This window comes from Equus caballus, chromosome 17 (genome assembly GCF_041296265.1).
Source record: "Equus caballus isolate H_3958 breed thoroughbred chromosome 17, TB-T2T, whole genome shotgun sequence".
Classification (NCBI taxonomy): Eukaryota; Metazoa; Chordata; class Mammalia; order Perissodactyla; family Equidae; genus Equus; species Equus caballus.
In genome coordinates, this window is record NC_091700.1 from 98,076,024 (window position 1) to 98,093,950 (window position 17,927).

The window sequence follows — 17,927 nt, forward strand, 5'->3', positions numbered from 1 at the left end:
TCGGATACACAATGGTGATGGAGTTTATATTTCCTTTTCCACTATCTTTGGGAAAAAATGACAGAGTGAACAATTAGCATATGGGTTCTGCCGGGCATCCATGACAACTATAGTCAAACATGCGTGAGCTACAGCTCGTGCCCGCAACTCCCTCCACCATCTTCTCACTGGGACAGAGAGAGGCTGAGCCCCACGTTCTGCTGTGGGCCCCCTGGCGAGGATGCATTAGCCAGGGTCCACCTCTCCGGCTCCCTCACCAGCTGTCTCTCCTTTTCACGAGGTTTCAAAAAGGTGAACCAGAAGGCCTAAAAAAGGGCCCAAACCTCCCTCTTTTGTGACTTTGTTTACAGCTCAGAGGAAAGTTGGTTTCAAGTGTGTGGGAATTGAAGTTGGAGCAAGAAAGTGTTCCTGCTGTGTTTTATTTTTTCTTTTGCAGAGAAAGATTCGCGCTGAGCTAACATCTGTTGCCAGTCTTCCTCTCTCTCTCTGTTTTTTTCTCCCCAAAGCCCCAATGCACGGTTGGATATCCTAGTTGTAAGTCACTCCAGTTCTTCTGTGTGAGCCACCACCACAGCATGGCTACTGACAGATGGGTGGTGTGGTTCCACGAGTGGGAATCGAGCCCGGGCTGCCAAAGTGGAGCATGCTGAACGTTAACCACTAGGCCATCAGGGCTGGCTCCCTGCTTTGTTTCTAGTTTGCGTGTTGCTTCTTTTTCCCCAGGAGCTTCTCACAGGTCGGTAAGGAGGCTGAGGTGGGGGGAACCCAGTCACAGGCCCACCACACCTGCTGGCTCCACTCCCACCTGGCTCCTCGCTGACCCGGTGGGTCTTGAACGAGGTGGAGTCCACTTTTCTGATTCCGTGAGCAGTCCCCAAATTCCTTGACTGTAAAGAACTGGCCTTCCCCAGCCCTGCCAGCCAAGAGGATACGGACTCCCTGACTCTGGAGACGCAGACTCAGGAACATTGACAGGAATAAACTGATTACTTTTCTTCTCCAGAACACACCTCTGGGCCATAGCTCAAACAGAATCCCTTCGCATCCCTGGTAAGAAAGCAACTTTATATCCTCATCAATATCACTTTACAATAATTTTAAGTCTAAAGCAAGAATATAGTGATTACTTCTGAGGAGTTCTAAATGCAAGTTCAGACTCGACATCTATGCTGTGGCTGAGTGAGGGCACCTGCAGTCACAAGTGGCCTGGGGCTGGCTGCCACCATATGGCACAGGAACACAGGAGCAGAATCAGGATGTGGAAATCTCCACAGTGTGTAGTTAATGAGCTACTGATAGGCCCCAAGGTGGCCGTCAGTTTTAAGATGTAGCCTCTTGAACATACACTGTAAATCTGAATAAAAATCTCATTTGTAAATTATCACTTGATACTCTGCAATTGTGACCCAGTTAATTTACACAGACTCAAAAGGGCAGCCTAGAAAGCTGGGACGGCAGACACTACAAGGTGTTCAGTTAGCACATCCCACTCCATTAACAGCAGTGGGAAGTTCAAGTCTTTATAAGAAGTTCATTCATATTCCCGTACTGGCAAAATTAGAAGTATCAAAAGAAAAACGTTCTCCAGATTTCCCCACAGCTTTCTCTCCTTCCGTCTGCCCATCACTCTATTTACAATTACAACCCATGGCCCACCCACCCCACCCCAAGACCTCCCTGTTGCTCCTCCTTGCTTATTTCTTATCCTCTCTTGTCACCTCCTGTGTACCTTACCATTTACTGATTCATTTGGGTTATATCTGTCCTCCTGCAGTAGAGCACACCCCAGGAGCACAAGATTGCTCTGTCATTTGTCACTGATCCTAGAGCAGTGCCTGGTGGATTATGAGCACACGCATCCTTATTGAATGAATGGGTAACTCAATGGCCCTTTTTGAGGCTCACAACATTCTCCCAGACACTTAGAGAAAGAGCGACTTTGGATTGAGTGCCTCCAGGACTTCAGGGTTTCATCTTCATTCTCCACGTTCCACAGAACCATGAGAGAGGGGAGGAAGTCCTGTAAAGTCACAGATAATCCATCCCGCTCCCCCACCCACTCGCAACACGTCAAAGGAAATCATGCTGATCCTTTCCCAGCTGAAGCTTCAAATCTGGAATCAACTGTTCCATCCATTCCATATGTGGCCTCCACACAGAGCCTCATCCATGAGAACTCCCATAGACACACGTTTGAATTCCAGCAAATAGATCACCTGGTGCTTAAGGCGGATGGAGCCTTCTTGCATCACCCCCACAGATGACTGGCGTTTTAGATGCTCCACAGAGCACATGCTGGCCCTGCTTTGGGAATCTGAGCTTACTCCCATTAGAACTATTAACTTAAATCCTCTGAAATTTTCTTACATTCTGTGTTGGTATTACTTTGGGACCAAAGGACCCCCTTAACTGAATCAAGAGCTTATGTTCTGTGCTCAGCTTTGACGGAGGGCTGACCTAAGAAAAACCCATGCAGAGACCCATTCAAACCTGAAGTCATTCATCACATCACCATGTGGACCGCGGTCGGTGCCTATGCCGTCCCCTCCTCCTAGAGTGTGTCTTACTATTAGTTTGTGTCTCTAGAGAACTGCAATGCATTCTGCTTTCTCGAAGAGCTATACAACTCAACTGGTTTGCTTTTTAGCTTTAGGTGCCAGGAGATCAGAGTTGGTTAATGTCGTTCTTTACTCTTTTAAACCAGTTTCATTATTTTATTTTTACCATTCCTTTCTGTAACATGACTAGGGAAATTTTGCAGAGATACCTAAGCGGGATGTAAATAATTCCTAAATCACCGGACACCCCAACCTTTAGCATCCCACTCGAACCCTGGAGCTCCCTCCCAGCACCCAGGGAGCTCTGCCCGGCCTCCTGTCCTACACAAGACACCACGCCAAATGGTCCCAGGGGGAACTTACTCGTGTGGCCTGGCCGTCCAGGGGGTCCGGGGGGCCCAGGAGGACCCTGAAGCCCATCCCTTCCACTTGGTCCTGGCAAAGACCGGCCTGGAAATCCTTGGTCCCCTTTTTCTCCTCTTTCTCCAGGGAAGCCAGGAGCACCAGGCTGCCCTGGTACTGGGAAGCCTGAAAGCACACCAAAATCTCAAGTAAGTAGGCACAACACAGAGTTCAACATCCACAACACAAACTCATCTTCTTAACCCTGTTCGAGGTGAAATGACTAATGGCCATTGCTGTAAGGGGAAGTGCTCTAGACAAGTCAAAACAAGTTAAATTGGCAGGCTTCTTGCCCTGGAAGTGCTGGCAGTCAAATGCTCCCTACAAACTAACTTTAAGGAAAAGGGCCTCGTTATGCAGACATTAGAATCTGTGAGTTTCTTTCGGTGTAAATAGTATTCCCAGTGCAGGAGTGAAAAGGGTATCAAGGGTATATTCCATTTCTACTTAGAGAATAAAGGCATGAAGAATGCCATTTGACCAAGCAGAAGGGGACACGAGGCAAAGGGGACAGGGATCGGGCTGGAATCTAGAGGAAGGAGCCAGGAAGTGAAGTGAAAGGAGTTCTGAGGAAGATGAAGAGACCCCAACATTTAACTCCAGTCACTGATGAGAAAGCTGTAAGGTGCTGGACCCACAGCACAACACATCAAAGGCAGAAGAACTGAAGGAAGGCCCTGGGGGCGTCAGTCCACCACCCAGCACCCCCAGATAGGGGACAAGAGGAGAGGGAGCACCCCTAATAGAGAGAACAATGGGACAGGAGGCCAGCCAGAGGATGTGGGCCTGAGGAGGGGGAACCCCACAACCCGGGGGGCGACGGGCGGTGGTCAGCAGAGCACAGGGGACCGAAGAGCAGGGTCACAGCAATTTCAAGGGAATTTTTTAAAATTCTAAGTTAAGAGACTAGTGGGGGCAGATAATGGATTTAGAACGTAAGTATGGCATCCACTAAGGGGAGACACAAAGTGATGTGTTCACCAGAACAGCTGAAATCCAGCAATATTTTTTAAAATCGAAGAGAAGAAATTGATTGAAAAGGGAAAAAAGAGATGATGTGAAAGGTAGATCCAAAAGTTTTAGTAGAAGTGGCCAAGCGAGGGCAGCAAAGGTCCTGCTCGCAGCCACTGCAGAGTGAGTGACTCTCAGACGGTGCAGATGCGTCCGGGGCGTGGGGGGGCAGGGGTCTGTCCCAGCACAGAAGAAGGGGCTCTGGGAGAACTGAAACTTAAGAACTGTCAGAAAGGGCAAAAAGTCAAATAACAAATAAAAAAGGATAAAAACCCAAAATAAAACCAAAAACGTAAGGCTTGTAAGCACTCAGCTGTGGTGTCAATTCCAGGGTGCGTGAGAGTTTCTATCAGAGCGCTCATCGTATCTGCTCTAGGAACTGGGAGAACACAAACACCCTCACACACACCTGCACAAGTACAGCTCCTAGCCTCTGCAATACGTAATCCAACAATGCAAAACTATTACCATCTAAGCACACGCTCAGTGAGGCAGGATTCCAGGGAGAAGCAAGATTAGAGGTGATTAGGTCAGTTCGAAGAGGTTTCAGCCTTGAGTCTAGTCTCAAAAGAGGACAAAGGCATTCCAGAGCTGGGGGAAAGGGTGAGCAAGGATGCTGACGTCGGGGAACCTGCCAGAAACTGGAGATCTGCAGAAAGACCCAGGCTGTGTCCGCGGGCACAGTGGGAGCGGCTGCAGGGTGGGGCTGGGGGGTGCTAGATCAGAGCAGAGTGTAGACGTAACTGGATGAGAGACATACGGGGTCCCACCCACGAAAATCTGTTTATAACTACAGGCTAACCTGTAACCTAAAATAAACACATCTTGCTTTCAAAACTAGAAAAACGTGTGACAAAAGTGCTAGCCATTTTATGCAAACATCTAATGTACATGATAAACACGTTCGGAATATAAACCACAGAGAAGTTGTACAAATCTACAAAATTGCAAAAAAAAAATCAGTTAAGGATGCTCACCTGGAGGGCCTGGCTGGCCTTGTAATCCTGGGAAACCTAAAAGAGAAAGCAAGTTGGACAAACTGAGGCTGGTTCACTCATGACTTGCACTTTGTATTTCTGTGCCCATGCGGACCCACGGTCACGGCGAACAGGGAAAACTGAACTTGTGGAGGCACAGTGGCCCTGAGGCCACAGAGCTGCGGGAGATGGGCTCCTGGACCCAGCGCAACGACAAAAGAAAAACTCAATAGGACTGGTCACCACATGGTCCTGCCCAGTGTGCACATGCTTTCAAAATGTGACTGAGTGCAGATCGAAAACAGAAGAAAGAGACAGAAAGGATGAGAGAAGGACAGAGGGAGGAAGGAAGCCAGGAGGGAAGGGAGGAAAAGGAAAGAAACTTACCCTTGGGACCTGGCTCTCCTCTCAACCCTGGAGTCCCTGGGAAGCCCCGCTCTCCTTTTTCTCCCAATGGTCCTGTGCCAATAACCTGAGTTACAGAGGAAAACATCATGGCGCGGCACGGGAGTGGCTGCTGCTGTATATTACAGCAGTATAGACCAAGAAACTAACACATTTTTTATTATCTCAAGAAAGCTGAAAGAAGTAGTCGTGATGGAGGAGGAGGGGAGGAAGGAGGGAGGGATATAAGATGTATATTCTACTTTAAAGAGTATTAGGAGAAGAACTCCTTCAATTTCCTCAGGTAATATGTAACAGGAACACTCAAGTTTTTTTACTGGAAGAGATTCTTTGCTTTATTTTTTAAAAGGGTCAAAAGTGGGACTTCCTTACAGTGCTAGGGATACAGGGCAAGAAGAATGCACTGTTGGCCTCATTAAAAAGGAGTGAACTAGTTCACCCCATTTCTAAAACACTGAAATTCAAGGAAAAGGACCGTGTCAAATAATGCATATTACCCTTAAAATAGAATTCCTTTGTAGTGATTAGGGGATATTATTAAAATCTGCTGATGAGGCTAAGGTACCAACAGGTTACTCAAATGCTGCTGCTGGATCACAAGACGGAAAATGGAATCAGCAGTCTACAGGAAGTCTTAAAAGCACTAAGGAGGTTCAATACTTTGACTCAATAATCCTATAATCCTATTCCTGGAAATGGAGCCTAAGGAAAAGTTATTCAACCCGTGACACATACACATACACAAAACATCGTGTGCAAATATTCATGACCACATTGTAGCAGTGCAAGGATGGCATTGCGGAGGAGAACGGCAACATTGTCATTGTTTCAAAAAAGAATCTGGGCAAAATGGTTAAAAGAATTAGAGTACGAGACTCTGGCAGGATGCTGAAAATGATAATTTGAAACAACTTGTAAACATGAAGAATGTTCATTTCTAAAAATAAAAAAAGTTACATCACTGACTGCAAGTATGTAAAAATATGCATATGGACAAGGAGTAAGATGTTATTTGCAAAAATAAAAATTGTTTCCCTAGGATAGTCAAATGATGGATGATGTGTTTCTCTTACCATTCTCCTCAAAGGACCACTTAAAAAAAACAGTTTCAAAATGTGTTGCTCATATTCTTATCTGTGTGCAAACCTTTTCATTTCCAGTGGTCAAGGAATGCAGCACTTATCAAAATAGAAGTACGTACCAAACTCCACACAATACAAACTATAAAATTATCATTTTAAATAACATGCACCCCCTCTACATAAAGTGTAATTCTGGGAATGCTGTGGGGCATGTGGCGTATGCAACCGTTTTGCCCATCTCCTTTTCTTCTTCATTTCAAACACCCGCACAGCCCAGCAAACGTTGCTTTTACTCACAATTCCAGGCGGGCCGGGGGGGCCTGCTTCCCCTTTGTCTCCCTAAAAGAAAAACAATAGCTTTACTGGCGTTTTTTAACTAGAAAGATTGTCTTGCAGAAAGCAGGGTTAAACTTTTTTCTTCTGGAAAATTGAGATGTGCCCACATAATACTAAAATTATTTTCTCTCCTAGTGCCTCTCACTGTGATTAGTTTCAAGTGCTCTGTACCTATTAGAACAAGAACGACTACATTTCACTTTGCTTTGCATAAGTGTGACATACGGAAATAAAGATTTCTAGAAAACATAAATGGGAGGCTAATTATTCACATTACAAACTAGCTCACAATATTTGTTTTGTTGACTGCAAGCTCCTCAGAGAACTTTAACAGAACCCTTTGTAAGGTGAATTAGCACACACTGGTTTTTCAATAACATGAAAACAAATGAAACAAAATGACATGAAAGCTTTAGATTTCCAAACATGCTTTCATAAAGGCATCATTTTATTTGAGGTTTTTAGGTGTAAGATTGTCTAAAGCTGCACTGGAAGTCATAATAAAAGGATATTTATGGTTTTTTCTTTCCCTTTAAAATCCAGCATTACCTAAAAACATTGAATGGATAAATTCGACTAGAACTCTGGGCTTAATTTAATCCATATTAGATGAAAAACTCAAAGAAATGAATTATTTTACATCTGATGTTCTTATATGAGCATCAATACTTTTAAGATAAGCATATATTCCATGAATGTATGCTTTTTCCTTGTAAGCCAAGGCATTGAATTTAGAAATTAAAACCAGAACTGGATGTTTTGATTTTTCTTACTTGAATATGAGAAGAGAGTTTAGAAATATCTTTGGGACTTATATCTTAGCTAATATACTCTAAACATATTTACCTTTTAAAATCTACAAGATTTGACTTTCTCAGCAAAAGTCTGAGTAAAGAATTTCTCCTTTTGTCCCTGGCTGTGAAAACAGGCCGTGAGGTCCTCCCCTGGCTTCACTCACTGTTAGAGACGACTATTGCAAAACCATTTCTTCTTTTAAGAGAGATTTACATAACCTCGTCTCATGATTAAAAGAGAAAAACAGCAACAATGAGTTCTTTCTGCCTATCAGTTTGACAAATATTTTTTAAAGTTTGATAAGAAGCAGTTGACAAATCAAAGGGCCTTGGGCTGACAGACGGACGTGCTTCTCTGGGGGCATATGGCAAAAGCTTCCCAAAAAGAGTTTACACCTTGACCTAGATATTACACATTTAGGAATTTATGACAGGGAAATGATCAGAGAAGTGAACAAAAATAATTTTAACCATAAAAATTTGCAAATGACCTAAATAGCATGCAGTAAAAGGCACAGACATTAAAAACCTTCTGCATTACTTCATTTCTGGACATTGAAATATATCCACGTTATATTCCTCAGTGACAAAGCAGGAAGTAGTGGGTGATATCATTTCTTTTAAAAGCACAGGTATGTGTGTGCACACAGGTCAATTGTTAACTCTGACCACTTCTGAGCAGGTAATAGAAAAGTTAGATGAGCTTTCTTTTCTTCACTGTATCTTTCTGCATTTTCTGTTGTTTTGTAATCAGGCAAAAATAATCTACTACAAAAAACACAAAAAAACTTGAATGAGCGTTACATTTTATGTTTTTTCCTTAAAAATTCATGAACACAAATAAAACCACTAAATTATGTTGTATTTTTACTCACATGGAGCATCAATAATTTTTATTCTTTGATCCATGGTCTTTTACTCTAAGAAAAACTACTAGGTTGAACTATAAAATGAAAGTAAAAACTCAATGTAGTGTCACCATTTACCTTAAAACCCTCTCGGCCCGGGAGTCCTGGGTACCCTGAGTCGCCGGGAAACCCCTAAAATGGAACAGAGGAGCAACAAGCATCATGAGCCAGTGAAGACAACAGTTTGCTTTAAACAATTAGAAAGAAATACTTACTGTACTCCCTTTTTCTCCTTTTTCACCATCTTTTCCAGGTTTTCCCTGTACAATAAAGATTTAAACATTAGTATTCCATAATAATAATAAATACGTTGTAACAACAAGGGTCTGATTCACATACAAGTTCACATGTCATCTCTGGTATGAAACCTCTGTGAATGTTGACAATACAAGAATAATAACAAGCAATACAGTATACATTGAATGCCTGTGAAAAAGTTCTCACACTAGAAGAGGACTTTTCAATTTTCAAAGTTGGAGGCTGATTAGCTCCCGACCTTCCAAGCCACCCCTGACACGTGGCAGCACAGCCAACACCAGAGAAGCTCTCCTATTGGCAAATGAGAATTTGGTAGGTGATCCACTGATGACTGACTTTCATGGAAGTTTCCGTGTGTTATTTCACGGCAGACACCGGAAAAGGCCCAGGTACTGCAAGCGGGCGGGTCTCTTACCGCCAGGATTCAGGGGGTGGAAAGCCCCTGAGCATCCGGGCTCAGGGCTGTGCCATCTGGGCTCTGGGCACAGCTCCAAGCTGGGCTGGGTGGCAGCATCAAAGGGCACCAACACTCTGAGCAGGTGGACGGTGGCTTCAGTGAGGAGCCAGCAGATGGGGGGCTCTTCAAAGAGCTCCCCTTCCCAAGGCTGTCTTTGGCGGTCACCTGAATAATGGGGGCCCAAGCTTTCCTGAGAGCTCTTTCTAACGGTGACAGCTCTCCTCATTCCTGCTCCGAGGACTTCAGAAAAGCCCTTCAGGAGGGGAAAGACCCTACGAGCTCATCCACTCTAGGTTTCTGTCAACCTGTCATTCTAGGAATGAAAGGAAAAGGATTTTACAATAAGGAATAAAAGGATTTTTTTTTTTTTTGGTGAGGAAGATTGGCCCTGAGCTAACATCTGTTGCCAATCTTCCTGTTTTTTTTCTCCCCAAAGCTCCAGTACATAGTTGCATATCCTAGTCGTAAGCTTTTCTAGTTATTCTCTGTGGGACACCACCACAGACGGCTTGATGAGCGATGCGTAGGTCCACACCCAGGATCCGAACTGGCAAACCCTGGGCCACCAAGGCAGAGCACGGGAACTTAACCACTACACCACCGGGCCAGCCCCTAAAAGGACTTTTGAAAGCACTTACTCGGGGCCCCGGTTTTCCAGGTTCGCCTTTCTCTCCAACCCCTGGCATTCCCTTGAAAGAACAGAAAGAGAAAGAGTTAGATTCATTCATATACATAAGTAAAATGTTAAATTAAGTAAATGTCACATTTAAGATGAAAGAAGCTTGCAACTTAAATGCAATACGTTATGATCTTTCACTCAAAATAATAATGATAAAGAAGAATTTAGTACTTACCTGAAATCCAGGTTCACCTTTTTGACCCTAAAATAATTTTTTAAAAAGAAAGAGATCAGTATTATCTAATGGCTGTATCAACTTTTTATGTGCTACATTGAACATGTAAAAGAAAATAAAACAAAACCCTTTCTTGATATATTAACAAAGAAATTCACATTGGCCTCCAGTATTCCCTTCCTAGCACTGCCTGGATGAAGGATTTAAGAAGGGCAGTTAATTACACTTGATCCAGGGCAACTGTAACCTCTTTCTACCCTCATTCTTTCTCCCTCCTGCTGACCCAGCCCAGCCCCAACTTGGGTGCATTTACGGAGCCCTCACTTGGGTGAAACAGCCTCAAATCAGTCTTGCTCCAACCAGTTCCAGCTGCCTTTGCTCTCAAAATGATCATATGGTATGTGATGGATAGTCTAGAAATCTGTTTTCCAGGTCAGGGGTGAAGGTAGCTGGAGAAACTGAATTTTGACCTGGCTTCTCTTTATCCCTTGGAATTTGTCCAAAATTAGAAAGCCAGCATCCAGTGGACAAAGTCCACTTGTACCTTCTCTCCTTTAGTGGCAAAGTCTCCTTTTTCTTTGACTTGAGCTTGTCCTGGCACTCCTGGAGGCCCACTGACCCCTTGATCACCCTGTGGATGCAAAGATTGGGAATTAATTAAGCCTAAAAATAATTATACAGAGAAGAAAAATATAGAAATGCAGAGGGGGGAAAGGTCTAAAATAGAACATCTATTTTAAAAATGTAACTGTACTCTGTTCTAATCTATCCTTGCCTCAGCAGAAAATTAAGTTTTCAGCAGGAAGATGGCACACTAAGTATCTAAAGCCAGGGGGAGACTTGCGCCTCTCAGGGGTCAGGGAAACTACTCCCTCAACAGTAACAGCGGGACCCGAACATCTATAGGACGCATCTCTGCATGCATATATGTACAGACCATGCATTTATGCACACAGTGTACCTAGCATGTATATGTACGCTCTCCTATCGCATACACATTGTCCTATCACATTATGACAGCACGGAGGAAAGGGACACGAGCTGTCTAAGAGAGCCTGGGGAGAAAGGAGGCATTGTTAGGTAAACCAAAAAGAAGAGGGCCACCAAGAATTCTCTTCCTCAGGCATCCTAAGTGCTGGGTACCACTGGAAGAACAGTGAATCCCAGCGATAACACAATGACCGAGGTCCAAAAACTCAGCTGCATAAACTGCAGGGCCCTGGCCTATGGGGTTTGTGAAAAGACTGGGCCATAATGTGAGGTGGAAAGCGGAGGCCAACTGTTCCGTCAGGATCCTCCCAGGCTTGGGCTGACTTGGCACCCCCTAGTGGCCATCATCTACACCGGCTTGAGCACCGATGGAGAAGACCCTGGGCTGTGGTAGGCATGGCAGCTTGGCTGGTGCTGGTTTCATTGGTCTGATCTGGGGGAACCGGTGGAGAGATCACCAGAGGATCAGAGACACACCGTGGGCCTCCCTTTTTGCTAAGATGAGGTCAGCTGCTGGGGTCTGTGCCACCCTGCCTCTTGGGCTCATTTCCTCCCAATCCTGGGATGATGGCCTTTGTCTTTGTAGGGTCTAATATAGTTACACTACTAAGAGTCAAGTCCAAAGCTGGCCTCTTGTAATAAAGTCCAGGTCTGGTTTTATCGCTGCCTGCGAACATTCTGGTTGAACTCTAAGTGCAGAGATATGGGACTCAGGGCCTTGTTGTATCCTCTGCTGGGCAGAGCACAAGCAGAGTGGTCTCAGTGAACTCTAGCTGTGCATTTTAAGGAAAACACTAAAAAACTCAAGAACGTGCAGAGAAGAGTAATGATAGCTACAGGGGGCCAAGAGCAGGTCTAGAGGCCAGAACCCTATCATGCTTAGAACCCCAACGTCAAACACGAAAACCCTCCAAAGCAGTGTGCACTCACCTTCTCGCCTTTTGGTCCTTGAAAACTTAAGCCCATTTGCCCCTGTTGATTAAAAATTAGGCTTCCATTATTAGAGTTGTCTACTTTGTTCAAAATCATCTAACAAACATCACATAAAATGCAATAAGATGGTAGGTTTAAGGCAAAAGCTTTGTCCTACAACTACCATAAAATTTTCAATGTCCATAAAAAAGTTCTTTGAAGTATTATTGAAAAAGAATCCTATAAAAACCTTTTTTAAGAAGTTTAAGGTTTTTAAACTCTGGCTTTAGAAAACAAAAGGAAAGATCAGTGATTCCAAAATAATGACTAAGGGACATATGGAAGGAAAGATGGATAGATAGATAGATGGATACATAGACAGATGGATAGATGCCTAGGTGGGTAGATGGATAGAGGGATAGGTGGAAGATGGATAGGTGGATAGGTTAGATATATTGATGGATAGATGGATGGGTAGATAAATGGACAGATGGACAGATGAATGGATAGATTGATAGATGGATAAGTTGGATATATTGATGGATGGATGGATGGATGGATGGATGGATGGATGGATAGATGGACAGATGGACAGATGGATGGATAGATGGATAGGTGGATAGGTTAGATATATTGATGCATAGATGGATAGATGGACAGATGGATAGATGGATGGGCGGATGGATAGGTGGATAGGTTAGATATATTGATGGATACATGGATGGATAGATAGATAAATGGACAGATGGATAGATGGATGGATAGATGGATAGGTGGATAGGTTAGATATATTGATGCATAGATGGATAGATGGACAGATGGATAGATGGATGGGCGGATGGATAGGTGGATAGGTTAGATATATTGATGGATACATGGATGGATAGATAGATAAATGGACAGATGGATAGATGGATGGATAGATGGATAGGTGGATAGGTTAGATATATTGATGCATAGATGGATAGATGGACAGATGGATAGATGGATGGGCGGATGGATAGGTGGATAGGTTAGATATATTGATGGATACATGGATGGATAGATAGATAAATGGACAGATGGATAGATGGATGAATAGAAGGATAGGTGGATAGGTTAGATATATTGATGGATAGATGGATAGATAGATGGATAGGTGGATAGGTTAGATATATTGATGGACAGATGGATAGATAGATGGATAGATTGTGGATAGAAGGAAAGGTGGGTGGACAGATGTTAAATATAGAGATATATAAGGAAATTATAATTTCCCAAAACTTTTTACAGAGATTTAAAGAATGATTTATGGCAAATTTCACAACAGTCTTATACTAATGCCAAAGAAAGACAGATGAAAAATAAATCTTCACCTTTTCACCCGGAGGGCCAGGAGGGCCTGGAGGACCCTGTAAGAGAGAGCATTTTAATTCAATGATTCACAACTCTGCTAAGCTTTAAATGTTTCTTTGTACTGAAGTTATCTTAAGATCCCATGGTTAACGCGATAATTTATTAAATGTTTAAATATTTTTTCCTGTACTCTAGAACTGTAAAACTTTGAAAGCAACCAGAAATTAGTCCAGGACAATTATTAACAGGGATGAAAATACCTCCAATCTTAGGCATCACCCTGTGGAATCCACGGACGTAAGAATGCACCAGGTTAACAGACGACACCACCAGCCAAACTCTGAGCCTTTAGTTTCCAGTTTGGAAACGATGTTTGTCCACTTTAAATATAACTATTTCTCTTAAAAAGTTGAATTTCTTCAAGCAAGTAGACTGTAGTAAAGTCAAAAAACTTCCCGTGTTTGCAACAAAATTTCAGAATGCTTTTTATCATCGTTTAAAAAGAAAAACCAGTTATTCTCTCCTCACAAAAATGAGTCCAGCTATTTACAAGATTATAAAAGAGGTTACATTTGCAGGAATGGACAGAAGAAGAATTGCTGGATTTGATCCAAAAAAAGAAGACAGAAAGAAAAGAAAGAATATGTTTAAAAGATAAGCCTGTGGCTCTTTCAAGGACTCACAGGCAGGCTCGTGTGCGGATGAAAGGCCAGGGGCACTACTCATTCCCACCACGCGTGACACTCGACAGATAAGGAAACCTTGTAAATATTAACTCTCTTGTGCTCCCAAAACTGTGTGGGTGGGAGGACAGGACGCCCTCCTTCTACAGAGAGTTACCAGCTGCGAAGAAGCCAGTGCAGGAGCAGAGCCCCCGGGAGGCTGTCTCCGGGGCTCAGTTCGCAGTCTCTATTACAAACACCGTGTCCTTCCCCGCCACCGGGACTGCGTCCATAACTCCCAACAGAACAGACCCTCTGGGCTGACTATACTCCTACAAGTCCGTCTCCAGGGCAGATTTTCTTAAAAATGAAGCTCATTTTCTCAAGTCAAATGAAGAAAGACCATCACTGCGTAAAGTTCCCATTACATTTTACTTGCACACCTTGACACAGTTGTTCTTTGAATGATCACCTCAGAGAGATATCCCCCAAAACTTACTGGTGGTCCGGTAAATCCTGGAGGGCCAACGGGACCTTGCAGCCCTGGCAATCCTGGCGAACCCTACAATTTATTGAGAAAGAGAAGAATTAAAATGCAACCTAGGAGGAGACTCAGCAGGGGCTTCTCATTATTCAGCAAACACTTACTGGTGTTCCTGGGGGTCCAGGGAATCCTCTTTCCCCTTTCAACAGGGTCCCGGGCACGTGGCCGAGTATCTCACCTGGGTCCCCCTATGGGATGAAAAGTAAGAGGAAGTCACAAATATTTATGTAAAGAAACTTAAAACCTATGGAATGACAGGCATGCATTACTGGTGTGGAACGAGCCCACATTGGGAGTTAGGCTCTGTCTCAGCTGGAATCAATGGACTGGCCATCTCCCCAGGCACTGCTACTATTGTAGTGACCACATGAAGTGCTGCACGGTCCACTCGGCTGCAACTGGGGCTGAACATACAGACAGCTGAGTGAAGGGATCCGTGACACTTCCATGTGACCGTCCTACCCAGACAAGGAGGAGTTCTAGACCAGCGCCCCATCGCTGGTTGAAAGACTGTGATCACAGGCTGCTCTCATGAAACAACACTAATATTTTCAAGAAAACATTAGTCTGGGTGTCGCTGTGAAGGTATTTTTAAAGATGTGATTGACATTTAAATCAGTCGACTCTGAGTAAAGCAGATGACTCTCCATGACAGGGGTGGGCCTCATCTAATCGGCTGAAGGCTTTAAGAGAAAAAAGACTGACTCCTGTGAAGAAGAGAGAATTCTGCCAGCAGACAGCCTTCAAATGGAGCTGTGACATCAGCTTTTCCCGGGGTCTCCAGCCTGCTGGCCTGCCCTGCAGACTTTGGACTTGCCAGCCCCACAATCACGCAATTCCTTACAGTAAATCTCTCTCTCTCTCACTCCATCTATCCATCTATCGTTCCATATGTATTATATACATGCATACATGTCTTCATACATACACACACATCCTGTTGGTTCTGTTTCTCTGCAGAACCCTGACTAAAGCACAGGGCTATCGTAAGGATGCTGTTTCTCAGGTGTTCTTAAATACAGGGACACGTGAGTGCTCAACCTCATTCAGACATGCGGTTATCTCTTTTCAGTTGAAAACCTGAAGGCATCCCTTTTCCTGGGCAGCTCTGCAGGCACAGAAGCCACGCCCTCTGCACCTTTCTACAGCACAGGGAGCGCACAGTCTGAGGCCAGGTTGATAAGAGCCGCCGGGCGCTGCGACAGCATTCCCTTGCCTGGGGAAGACTTTAAAAGGTTAATTTCTATAAAATTTCAGAGAGTTTCCTGAGGAGCTGAGGTCTTCTCTCTGCTCGCAGTTCACAGTGAGGAATGCTGAAGCAGCTGGCAGGGAGCTGAGCACATGAATGGACTCACTCCCACATTTACTCAGTGAGCAAACATGAATGAAGGATCTGCCAGCCACTGTGCAGGGAGGCAGGCCAGGGAGGAGGCACATTCGAGAAAAAGTCTGGATGCGAAAGTGACAGGACTTTATGATTAAAAGAGAGAGAGAGAGAGAAAGGACGGAGGGAGAGAAGGAGGGAGGGAGGGAGGGAAGAAGGAAGGAGAGAATCAGCACATGCAATTTTCCCATAGCAAAAACTAAATCAACCAAAGCAATGCCTGCTGGGTTCCTGGCTGGACACCCAGGTGGTGTCATCACCCTACTTAGCTAAGCTCACAGAGCAGCAGTCTAGAAGGGAAGGGGCGGGTTCCGTTCTGGAAGTGCCGGCGGGTGGCACCTGCAGGACACCAGGCTGGGAGTTGGTGAGCAGGGATGGGCCAAGAGAGGAGGGAAGCGAGGTGGCATGCCTGGGAACGGGGCAGCATCAGACACACTGCCCATGGAGGAGAAGGCAAGTGGCCAGTGACCAGTGATGGGCACGGGGTTAACCACCCAGGCCTTTTCCTAGGTGCCCTGCAAGAGTGGATGAAGAAAGTGCCCTAAACTGACAGTAGGGGCCTAATGGCTCTGAGGGGCACGGCAGCGAGGGATCCAGGGCCTCTGTCCTCACCATGCACAGAGGGTCCTCGCTCGCCTCTTCCCTCTCCCCTGCCCCTCCCAACAGAAAGGGAGAATCAAGCTGAGCAAGGCTGAGACTGGCTCCGAAAGAAGGGGCCATGACACCAAGGATCTAAGCTCAGGCAGCAGTGACAGCATTTATAACAGGCAAGGTGGAAAGATGGCTGTATTTAAGTGAAACCGCATAGATTCAATACGACACCAATTTCAGCCCTTGTGGGTGGCACTGTGCTCATGTCTCGCAGCTCTGGAAAAGGGCATCATGGAGATGGGCTATGCAGGTAACCAGTCTGCCCTGGACTTGCATCTGTTAATATTCACCATCACACATGCTTCCTATTGCTGCTTATTTCCTATTCAGAAATCGTACCTAATGTCTAAACTTTAGATTTGAAAATTTAAGTTTGTGTACATGACTCACGTACTCTTTCCATGGAGCAGAGTTTAGATAAATATGTTAATAGCAATTCACCAACCAAAGTTACTTAAAGTAAATTGGTTTTTATGGCATCTGTTTTAAACAGACTTCTGTAATGAATCCAAGAAAGTAAAATAATGTACCTTCATTCCAGGTAACCCTGGTGGTCCCTAGAAAAGAAAAGGTTGGTATTAGTTTCGTTTTTCTCAAAACATTATCAGCATTAAGATATAAGTGCAAAAAAAGGAAAGAAGATAGAATGAGAGGAGAGAAATTATAACCCAAGAAAGAAATTCTGACATAACAACCCTATACTCACCGGAGTCCCAGTGAATCCAGGCAGACCGGGAGGCCCCAGAGGTCCTCTCTCACCCTGTAGGGACAGCAGACAGTCATCATGAGTGCTGGGCCAGGCACAGAGGACGTCACTCCAGATGCCCGTGCCATCCCTGCCCCACCCCTAGGGACCCGCATTTGTTGGGTAAAATCATTTCCTAAAAGTTGTTTGTTGTGAGCTCTCTTGCTGAGAGCGATTTCATCATAGAAGAAATGTATTTGAGAGTATAATTACTGGGGACAAGGATTAACAATAGCATTTTGTTTGATTTAGTAATAGATCATAGGTAAGAAGTACAAAGCAATTTTAGGATAAAAGTCTATAAAAATGAACGGCAGGATTAGGTGCTTTCTGAACATAAATATGGGAAATCAGTGCTCCTTCATCAAATGAAGAAAGCTTCAGACAAGGATTTTCCAACTGCAGCAACTAAAACAGAGTTCACAGGACAACCTTGCCCGACTTCTCCACGTGCGGGTCAGGTAAACGTGGCAAAGTGGGGAGGGTCTCTGTTCTAGACTTACCTTTGTCCCATTGCATCCTGGGATACCTGGGGGGCCCGGGGGACCATCTTGGCCAGGAATACCCTGCAATTAATAAAGCGAAAAAGTAGCCAAAATAGAACATCACCTGATGGTGCTCTCACTCAGTCAAATGTCTCATAGAGGAAGCAGGTGCATTTT

General features: G+C 44.4%; 1 protein-coding gene across 1 annotated transcript in view; it reads right to left on the reverse strand.

The window, feature by feature from the left end:
• The window catches only part of COL4A1 (collagen type IV alpha 1 chain), a 147,037-nt gene that overhangs the window by 40,846 nt on the left and 88,264 nt on the right, over positions 1–17,927 (reverse strand). The window contains exons 6-21 of the mRNA XM_023621826.2: positions 17,769–17,831; positions 17,227–17,280; positions 17,051–17,077; positions 14,590–14,673; positions 14,441–14,503; positions 13,300–13,335; positions 11,963–12,004; positions 10,587–10,673; positions 10,043–10,069; positions 9,827–9,877; positions 8,689–8,733; positions 8,552–8,605; positions 6,733–6,774; positions 5,336–5,420; positions 4,949–4,984; positions 2,922–3,086 (exon numbers count right to left, since the gene is read on the reverse strand). Coding sequence (XP_023477594.2) covers positions 2,922–3,086; positions 4,949–4,984; positions 5,336–5,420; positions 6,733–6,774; positions 8,552–8,605; positions 8,689–8,733; positions 9,827–9,877; positions 10,043–10,069; positions 10,587–10,673; positions 11,963–12,004; positions 13,300–13,335; positions 14,441–14,503; positions 14,590–14,673; positions 17,051–17,077; positions 17,227–17,280; positions 17,769–17,831 — 961 coding nt within the window. The remainder of the gene's footprint in view (positions 1–2,921; positions 3,087–4,948; positions 4,985–5,335; positions 5,421–6,732; positions 6,775–8,551; positions 8,606–8,688; positions 8,734–9,826; positions 9,878–10,042; positions 10,070–10,586; positions 10,674–11,962; positions 12,005–13,299; positions 13,336–14,440; positions 14,504–14,589; positions 14,674–17,050; positions 17,078–17,226; positions 17,281–17,768; positions 17,832–17,927) is intronic.